Genomic DNA, 10366 nt, shown 5'->3' on the forward strand with positions numbered 1-10366 from the left:
AATTTACATAGACCTAATACATTGTTGGTTTTTTTTTAGGAACGAGAGAGATTTGAATTTTATTTTTAAGTGAACAGAAGCTACTCTGGAAGAGATTTGCCTTACCTTTTGTGAGGGGCCAGCATACAACCATTACGGTTCATAAAAGATGCACCAACTAGGAACTGGTCAAGAGTCTTTTGGGATCAATTTCTAGCAAAGATCAGATGAAGTATTTTCTAAATTGTATTGGCATAATATGATCGATTGTTGACAATGATGCAGTAGAGGCATGCCATGAAAAACACATTTTAGTATCTGAAAGAAAGAATCTCTTTTTGCCTACCAAAAATGAGCAGAGTCTAATCTTTGACAGCCTTCAACTCAATGTTTTAAGCCCCTGACCTAGTCATCTCTAGGGACTTTGGGGCATATTCCAACAGTTTCACAGCTCAGCATGGGATAAGCATGCATGCTGGTGGGCGAATGAGAACCCTTGGTCTTCGCTTTTGGTTCAATAAAAGTACACAACGTAATTGCTAAGAGCCTCAAGAGAGAGAAAAGAGAACTGTTCTCCCTTGCGCCAAGGCAAGTCGCTGTCTTCTCTTGTCAATTTAGCAACACAAGCTTATTGAATGAGTGGCAAACCGCACCATTTAGAGAGGCCACCATAAATGAATCTTTAGAGCATATTAATCAAGTTTTAAACAGCCCAGGTGTCTCACTCAAAACGCAGGGTATATAAGCTGTCAATGAATGGGGTTCCCTAGTTTGACAAATGAAGTCTGTTTCAAGTGGACACCAGAAAGGGGGAGACAATAAATAAATAAAATCTAAAGATACAAGAATTATTATCGGATTTGTCATATGTGATTTGAAGAAAAAATGTCTATAGTACAAAACCATTATTATCCGATTAGTCTACAATTACCTCATACAACCTCACAAAATGATCAGCTCCACAAGAAGCAAGCTGGAGGCTTGTGCAGTTTTCAGTGTTGTCACGGTTCTTCCAGGCCAAACGGTTAACTGAAGAAACATGGCACATGTAAGGATCAAGCCGCACGGTTAGAGCAGCTGTCACAGCTGGTACTGGGGTGCTACCATCAGTTCTTCCAACATGAAGGCTCCAAAGTTCAAGGAGTCCACTCTCCATTCCAACTGCAAGAAGCCCATGATTTCTCTGTCGGTCAAGACCAACCCAAGAGAGGGCAGTGACACTGCTGTTGAACGGAGGCAAAGTTAGAAGCTGCTTAACTGAAGATGCTTTTTCCACAGCCCAAATCTTCACTGTCTTGTCCCTAGATCCTGTTGCAAATTCATGACCAAAGGGGTTCCAAGAACATGCCCATATTATTCTTTTATGGGCCTCCTGCGTCGCTAAGAGCTTGTAATCAATTTCACCTGTGCCTAGGATATTTCAGATAAACCAGACGATTATAATCTTCTAATTTAAATGGAGATAATATGAAGGGGAGCATTCAATCAATGTACAGTGAGCAATAATGACAGAACATAAAAATCATAAATCCAAATTACTGTTCATTCTTTCCCCTTAGAATTTCTAATTCCCCTCCATTTAATCTTTGAAAATATGCATAACAAATGTAGGATAAGAGTTTCCCACTGCCCACCCCATTTTGATAATTATTTGATATAAGAAAGTACACAAGAAGCTAAAAGACCTCTTTTTGGCACAACTTCAGCAATAGTTTGCCTTTACAAGACAATCAATGTACTTATACACACTTCATTTGGGGACAGAACAACTAGAAAGCGTACTTATATGAGACAGTACTATTACACAATTAGTTGATTTTAGAGTACCTGTTCTATTGATTGTGAAAATGGAGAACTGGCGATCCCTTGAGACTGTCAAAAGAAGACTGTCATCATGAGAGAATTCCATCTGTGTGACTGTTAAGCTGTGAGATTGCAAGCTACCAACAGCTTTCCATGAACCTACTTGCCATAACCATATTTCCGCTACTGTTGCTGACTGGGCCTGCAAAATTAGTAGCAGAAGGAATAATTGAAAAAGGACTTTGGTTTGGCAGCCTATCACAGTGCGAAATGAAGGTCATGTATAAGTTCAAGTAGCACTCCAGTGTTAAGTAGATTTACACCTCCAAGATACCAAATTTAACCTACTAAATTTCAATTATGCATGTAAATATCTTTCCGTCAATGATTTATGATGTTTTTAGATATTTCCAAACTATTATAATGTTTCCATTCTGCTTCTCAAAGATTTTGAAAAATTTCATTCCTGAATGACTTGTGACAAGATCTGCCTCATGCTACAGATGACTTCATCATTCAGGAAATAACTGCCTGGTTCTGATAGTTTTATCTGGAATGCACATACATGAAAATGTCCCCAATAGCAACACACGATAGAAAGCACCCACATGACTTGAAACCATTGCGATTTAACTGAGTCAAAAGAAATGTTAATTCAAAACATACACAGAAAAAGATTATGTCAAAGCACAAGCCACTGCTCACAAATTCATTGGAATTAAACTTCTAGTAAGCCAAACAGTAAAAAAGACAGCATGTACCTTACATGATGAAGCAACAAGCTTCCCCTCATGGTCACAGCATAAAGAAAACAGCTCATTCCCATGTCCGTAGAGTTTGTGTGATTCCGGCCATAGGGTATGCCATGCAAGCTGATCCTCAATAGGAGGTTCAGTTAACACAACCGGAACAGCATCAGGAACAGATTCAAGAGTGTCAAGACCATCATTTCCAACATTATCTGAAATCTCATGGGTTGCTGCAAGGAAAAGATTTCCTGTCAAATAATTTGTTTATACACACTCATGCATACAAAATGATAGAAATAAACTTTGGGTGTTGCAAATATTAAGGAACCAAGAAACTGTCACTATACAAAGGAAACAAGAACAAAAATGATAACAAAAGCATTAATGTTGCTAAATACTTGTGTAACAGGCAGTAGTTAAGTATGAGAAGCAGAAGCAAATGCTTCTGTCAACGGGTGTTATCAAAAATGCAAAGCAGTGGCAAATACTTGTGTTTCAGTTATTTTTTCCCCCTTTTGAGGACAAGATATTATCTTGGGGTAGGACAGAGGTAACTTGATACGGTCTGCATTTTAAAGGTTCTGAAGTCATAAGCACCAAGTGATACATAGGAGATCCAAACTAGAGGCAAAATAGCTGTAAACTCACAAAGGTTTCCTTTTTATAAAAGGAAACTCCATAATCTAAATCACTAACTAGAAACTAGAAAGCAAGGCACTGAAAATTATGCTAGGCTCACATGGTCACCTGATTAAAAAAAAAAAAAACAAAGTTACAAGAAAACATAAGTTGCTTATTAATCCCACAAAAATAGTAAGATTGCAGAATTGTAGTCTCCATGTGGATGCTAAAGGTCCTGAGGAAAGATAAAGCTGCAGTAGGGTTTATCTTAATTTACAGCCAAACACCTCAGTGTAGGACAAATATTCTGAGACGGATGGATTTAAGTGCCTAATAAAAGACAATCAGAACACTTTTAACTTCAAAAACCTCCCAAATTCATACCTCCAAATCAGCAAGTAAGACAAATTACCTCGACAATTTAAAGAGGATGAACATGCTTTGCTTGGTAAACAATAATTCTAATGTCAACTAAGAAATACTTTTCATGATTCAGGCAACCAAATAAGCAGACTCAAGACCTATCCATCCATTGTCCTACTTATACTTTAGTTCAAAAAAGGTCTTAGCTTTCTCTAATGCCATATGAGGTTATCATGTCATAAATGCAGTAAGAATAATGCTTCTAACATTGTAAATTCACCTTTCTCCTTTTGACTCTGAATTCAACAGCAGGTTACATGGCATAGCCCTAGCTTAACTGTGCTTAAATTTTATCCTAGCATCATTAGGAGAAATTGAAGGCTAGAGAGTCCAGAAAAGATTAAAAGGACTGAATTTGTTGTTTTAGAGACTAAGAACTGAGGTGTTGCATTTAGAAACAATCAAGAGACCACTTTTCTAATAATTTGCAGTGTAAGAAAATGCCAAGTTCACATCTAGCAGAAAGAAAATCTTGCATGAAGCACTTAAATTCATCGAATATCAAATAATAATCCTTGGGAAAAATTGGCTTTCATAAGGATCTTAAGTGGAATGCACATATTTCTTATTGCAGAGTTGTTTAAGAGGCACTTACCATTTACGTAAATAGGTTTCTGTGACAGCCCAAGAGCAGACATATTGGCACCCAAGACCTGTACATCTGCTTGGAGGTCTTCGGGAAAACTAGACTGTTCTGAAATAGCATGATGTAGTGTCTTTAAGAAAGATAAAGGGGCTTCAAACACTCTGGCAACTTTCTCCTCTGCTCCACTGACAAAACAATGATTCCCTTTTCCTTGGATGATAGCTGCACAATTAATATCATGCCCATGAACTTGAGGCCGAGCAATTTCATTCCCGAAGCCCCCATCAGAATGAGGCTCTTGATTGTGCCATGGAGCAAAAATACGAGTTGTCTGCAATGATTGAGCCATCAATATGGCCATTTAGTATTATAAAAATATCAAAAGTATCTACAACCTCTCTTCTTTGAAATAAATAACTACAAAAGGGGACCTGCCAATCAACTAGATTTATATGTCCACAGAAAATTGTTAATTGAACTCTCATACAAGAATGCAAACATGAGATTTGAGAGTAACAAAATGACAAGTTTTCATCTGATATTATTGACTAAAATTTAGCAATCACTCCTTCCTAACATAGAATTTCAGGAGGAAATACACCAAATGCTCCTAAAGGAACATGCTTTTGGGAAATACCGCCACGATATCATTTTATCAAAAATCTTGATTACTTATATAATAGCCACCGACTGACAAACATAAAGAAGTTTCAACTTAAAGCCATTACACTACTTCCATATACTAGCAAACATACTTACAAAATGTCTTGACAAGTACCAACACAGTACTTTTCTCATAGATTCTATGGGTCAATTTGAAGAACTCAAGTATTTGATAAATGTAAAAGATTTGAACTTACCTTGTCCTTGACAGGTCAGTGCTGACCAAGCGAGGTAAGTTAGTAAAGATATGCATTAAAATCAACATTCACAAAAGAGATATATACATGAACCAGAGAAAGGATATGTAGAAGGTAGGCAGAAAAAAAATATCTTGCACATTACAGTTTACATTTAACTACAAACAGAGAACTCAAAACATGAATAAAAGTTCATAACCAGCGTCTGAAACATTGGTAACATCTTACCTGATCATGACTAACTGACAGCATGTATTCACCATGCCTTGCCCATGCAATATCTGCCACTGCTGCAAAATGCCCAGAAGGGACCTTCTGTGGTTGCCAATTATCTGTGCTACAACCAACATTTCTCCACATATGGAATGACCCACCATATCCATGTGCCAGGATAGAATCTGCATCTGAGCTCCAATGGCCACCATAAAAGCCTAAAGCACAATGGCTTAATTCCCCAACAGTGACCACATTCATCCAAATACCAGTTTTCCTCTCAGGTTGCCAGATCATCATTGTCTTATCCATTGATGCAGATAAAACGCTTTGGGGTTGATAGAAGCCAAAGCCTTCTTCAGCAGCCATTGAAGGTGGTTGCCATTGTACCGAATATACCCAATCCTCATGTCCAATTAGAAGAGATTCCAAAGATATCTGGTAAGAGAATGAGCCAGCTACAAAAACAGGACCTTCAATATAAGATGCCAGGCTTATTTCACTTCTTCTATATGTACCCTCTGTGTTGGCTAGAGAACCTCGGAGAGTCAACTTCCATATGCGTATGCCTTTGTCTTGAGATGAACTTACAAGCAGCACACTATCGGCTTCACCACTGGATACAGGTAATGAGAAGTCTAAACTCCTGATCCAATCTGTATGCCCTTTTAATTCACAAGCATGAACAAACTGGGCATGCAAATTAAATGTAAAAGCCAAATTATTTATAGGATACAAAAAATATTTGTGGGAGAATAGAAATCACATGGTTCAAAATATTGAGAAATTATTGAGTATCTTGACACCTTTTAGAAGGGATGGCCCTAGATGAGGCAGAATGGAGAAAAAAGATTTATCTGTTGAAACTCTATCAGTTTGGGATTGAAAATATGAGTTGACATGAGTAGAAATAATTGTTGCATGAAAAATTAAGACAGATAAAAGCAGAGGTTGGTTACCTTTCCTGTCCTCTCCCCACAATAAAGATATATCTTGTTATCCAATCCCCCCATTGCCAGGACTATATGCCCAGTATTTCCAGGCAGTTGAGCAAGTGAAAGTGTTACCATTGGTCTTGAGCCAACAATAAGAGTTTCCAGACATGACAATTTACAGTCACCTAGAGGAAAAAAATAGCCAAGGTTTTAATACTAATCAACTACTGTTCAATGATTTGTTTTAAGATGATTAACAAACACGGATTAAACAAAAATTTGTACAGAACACAAATAACAGATTAAACAAACATAGAAAATCAACAGGAACCACATGCTAATACAAGATTATAGCGGAAGCAATATAAATAGAAGCTGTAAGAGATGCCTGAAGCTTGGTTGCATCCTGCTTGGTCTTCGGTCCAATTAATGCTTGTTTAACAGAAACAAGACATCAAAACAGTGGAATGGTAACAACCTATTCTCTTTCCTCATCTCAATCAATTTAAATAGTACAAGAACAATTTGATTCCAGTTTTTAAGAAATGGGATTTGGGAGGTCTGTGCATCTAATTAATTGATAAATGGAGCATGAACAGATAAATCCATTTCACAGTCATACAAGGATAATTAAATCAACCTGATGTATACAAAATATTACTTAACTGTTAGATAACAATTTATCTAAACCAACAAGATCTGAAGAGAATTCTGTGAGACCGATAGCAGTTTAGATGTTGAGCAAGTTTCTTATTCTCTTGTTGAGCCAGAAAAAAAAAAAGGTTTCCTATTCTCAAATCTCTTTTGCCACTTTCTCACCTCATAACTCCATAACTTTCTCAAAGTTGTATAGAGTTGTGGGATGACTTTCATATGAACTTTTTGTACAGATAATGGAGATAAGAAAAATCTTCTCTTTGCCAAAAATCCTCAAACGCAAACATTACCCAGCATTATAGAATAGCATAACTAGAATAACAAAGAACACCTACCCTGGCACATATAGAAACTCAATAATATTAAACATAAATGTACCTCATTTTGATATACAATTTATTAGCTCACCTCGGTTAATAAACTCAAATATCAAACTCTTGATAGTTTAAAAACAAAGAAAAGGTAACCAAATTCTAAAGCACATCAGAAGAAAAAGCAGTGCTCCATAAGGAGAATTTGCAAAAACTACTCTTGCAAAGTAAAAACTTCTGATTAACAAAGATGCCAAGTGCAAAATGGTTAAACTAAAATTTCTCAAACATTTCACTCACCCCCGGAAGAAGAAAATGGAAAGACAGCATCCCATATGCAAACTGTGCCATCAGAAGAAGAAGTTGCAAATATTGCATCACTTGGGGAAACCATGAATCCATTAATGCATGTAATGCCCTTCTTATGTGATCGTGGCAGTTGTAACACATGCCTCCACTGTCAAAAGATTGGAAAAAAGAAGATTAAAAAAAAAAAACAATTATAGCTAAAAGATTCAACAAAAACTCTGCCAAATTTTTCAAACTAAACAAAAATTTAAAAGTAGGCTTTGCAACAACTCACTCTATTTTTGTTTCCTAAACAAAACAGCAGAAAAAACCCAAAAAAAAAAAAGAAAAATTAAGATTGAATGCCTTATTGTCAGCAAGAGAGAGTTCCCATAGAATAATGACACCATCAGCATCTCCAGAGAGTAGATAATGCTGCTGTAAGTGTTTAGCTGCAAATAACACATGAAAAAGGTTCATAACTACACCAATAAAATGGGGACAAGTCTACTCAAATTCTCCAAGAATTAGCCTCTCAAAAAGTTTTTCTTTTTTGAAAAAAAAAACCCTCAAAATGGTTGAAATTTTCAGTAACAATTTGGTAGCAAATCAAACATAACTGAGAAAATCCATAAACCCAAATGAACAAGTTACAAAACGAAAATTTCTTTTTCTATTTCCTTGTCATATTCCAGCAAACAACAAAAAAAGTTCCCAATTAACGTTAAGTAATTAACAACAAAGCTATATGCTTTTGCAAATAAAGCAACAAAGTTAAACTGTACCTTTGAATGCAAACTTGGTACTTGGAAGCCAATGGGTGCAGTTCACAGTTGCCTTATGACCCGGAAGTGTTGTCAAAATCTGAGCAGACTACATATAACAAAACAAGAAAAAAAAAGGGTTGATTGATAATCAAGAAAAGAGGAAAGAAATGAAAAAGGGATGAAAGAAGATAAAGAAAGGAACCTTGGGAGAGAAAATAGCAACAGCGTGTTGGGCACCAAATGAGACCAAACCACAGGCACCCCATGAAACGTTGTTAACTATTCTGTTGCAACCTGCTCCTATGAACAATCTTTTCACTTCTGCTTTACCGTTAACAGACATTTCTTCTTCTATGTCTTTTATAAGTTGAAAAAAAAAAGGGAGAGAAAGAGAGAGTGCTTGGGTATGGAAGTGAAGTGAGAGAGGGCACGGCGGCTAAAACAGAAGAAGCTCTGTTCGCTTTGCCTCCCTTATTTGGGCGACTGGTTCAGTGAAGAAGGTTTAAAGGATTCGGGGAAGACATAGAGAGGGATGAACTGGGTAAGTGTTGGTTTAGCCCATTAGAATCGTGTATCACGGGTTACGGGGGCCCGGATTTGTCTTTGGCCAATTTCTTACTTCTCTCTCAGGAGCGAATAGTTCTTTTTTTAAAATATAATACTCAAAAAAATTGAATTATTTAAAAGAGTTTAAATATATGTTCAATCAAACTCTTTTGTATTTAGTTTAGATCAAATAACCTTTTATGATTAATGGTATAACACTTCAATTTCTGGTGTTAGATATGTATGGAAGCCAAACTAATTGATGGGTTAATTTGAACCTTTGTTGTACATGAGATCAATGTGTTATGAGAATATGATTATAAGCATTGGCATGTTTTAATGCCCTTAATGAAACAATGCATACATTTGGCACTTTAGACACCTATGTATGGCACTTAGGTGAGATTATGAATGATTAGCTATGTAAAATTCGAACATAAATGAGAATATGGAGCTATATTATGGATATGTGCATTGGTGTTGAGTATAATGAGATTAATTGAGATGATTATGTAAATGGGACTGAAGTAGGGGCTTGAATTCAAAGTTTTGGAGTCAATGAGTTAGGAATTTTAGGTTCTAGGGATGATTTAGATGTAAGTAATCATGGAATTTTTTTTTTTTGAAAGGCAAGTGATTTGGGAATTTAAGATAGTGCACAAAGAACATGTATCGATAGATGTTCATGTTCTATCGATAGATGCAAGGCAATAAGTAAGGAAGAGTGTTTTGGACTTCATCTATCTATAGATAGTATCAATATATGGATGACATCTATCCATAGATAATAACCCAAGAGCAAAAAATGAATAGTGGACATCACAATTTATAGATAGATAGCAACCTAAGAGTGAATTGAAATAGGGTAGGATGCCTTCTATCGATAATTGAGCGTATCTATCGATAAATGGGGCACAAGATGCAAAATATATAGAAGGAACAATCAATAGATGCATGCGGATTTGCAAAAAATGTAAGGGCTTTAGGTAGTCGCCTATTCATAAAACACAAGCCAAAACCCATACTCGTTGCCCTTTTGAACTTTACATCCCCAGCTGAATTTTTGAGCTAGTTTGAGGTGATTTTGAGCTTAGGAAACTACTCTTAAAGTAATAATATGGCTTTTGACCAATTGATTTTTAATTTAAATGATTCATTAAATAGAAATTCTATGTTACAGCTTTGGTGACCGTTTGGAGTTAAATGTTGTTGGAGATTTGGAATTTAAGTGACCCAAATCAGCAACTAAGGTAAGATTTAAACCCTTTGTGAAAGAATTAAAAGGGTTTAAGACTATTGATATAAATAGCTAGAGATTGAGCAATTGTGAAAAACTGGAGATTGAGCAATTTTGAAAAGCTGGAATGACTTGAAAGATAGGATTTAACTTGAAAATAAAGAATAATTGCATAAATATTGATGATTATGCATTTGTTGAATGTTATATTACAATGGGAGTAAGAATTTTGCCAATTCCAAATGGCGAATTGATTGAGTTGAAGTTAAGGCATTGATGAGCTACATTTACAAGTGCTAATAGAGGAACACTTAGATTATTGAGTTGAGTTGCGAGAAGAATTCCCATTGTCACTGTGAGTGAGGTTTGTGCTTGAATATAATGCATATGA

At 36.0% G+C, this 10366-nt stretch overlaps 1 protein-coding gene across 2 annotated transcripts; it reads right to left on the bottom strand.

Annotated features, from left to right (window-relative positions):
* LOC18609150 (elongator complex protein 2) lies at positions 697–8719 on the bottom strand. Of its 2 annotated transcripts, XM_007044154.2 has the most exons (10): positions 8395–8719; positions 8211–8298; positions 7792–7877; positions 7438–7594; positions 6194–6354; positions 5250–5924; positions 4171–4492; positions 2544–2761; positions 1807–1984; positions 697–1389 (listed from the first exon to the last, which is right to left on the bottom strand). In XM_007044154.2, the coding sequence occupies exons 1-10, from the start codon at positions 8533–8535 to the stop codon at positions 896–898; spliced, it is 2520 nt and encodes an 839-aa protein (XP_007044216.2). In that variant the 5' UTR covers positions 8536–8719; the 3' UTR covers positions 697–895. The 2 variants fall into 2 exon arrangements, with proteins under 2 accessions (XP_007044216.2, XP_017971860.1); XM_018116371.1 differs by lacking the exons at positions 7792–7877; positions 8395–8719 and having other exon boundaries at positions 8211–8283.

The sequence above is a fragment of the Theobroma cacao genome, chromosome 2 (genome assembly GCF_000208745.1).
Source record: "Theobroma cacao cultivar B97-61/B2 chromosome 2, Criollo_cocoa_genome_V2, whole genome shotgun sequence".
NCBI classification, from domain to species: domain Eukaryota; kingdom Viridiplantae; phylum Streptophyta; class Magnoliopsida; order Malvales; family Malvaceae; genus Theobroma; species Theobroma cacao.

Excerpts from the sequence above, each read along its gene's own strand:
- LOC18609150 (XM_007044154.2), bottom strand. The coding sequence starts at position 8,535 with ATGTCTGTTAACGGTAAAGCAGAAGTGAAAAGATTGTTCATAGGAGCA. Across the intron at positions 8,299-8,394 it reads TTGCTATTTTCTCTCCCAAG|TCTGCTCAGATTTTGACAAC; the intron begins GTTCCTTTCTTT and ends TGTTATATGTAG. Across the intron at positions 4,493-5,249 it reads TGTCAGTTAGTCATGATCAG|ACAACTCGTATTTTTGCTCC; the intron begins GTAAGATGTTAC and ends CAATCATTGCAG.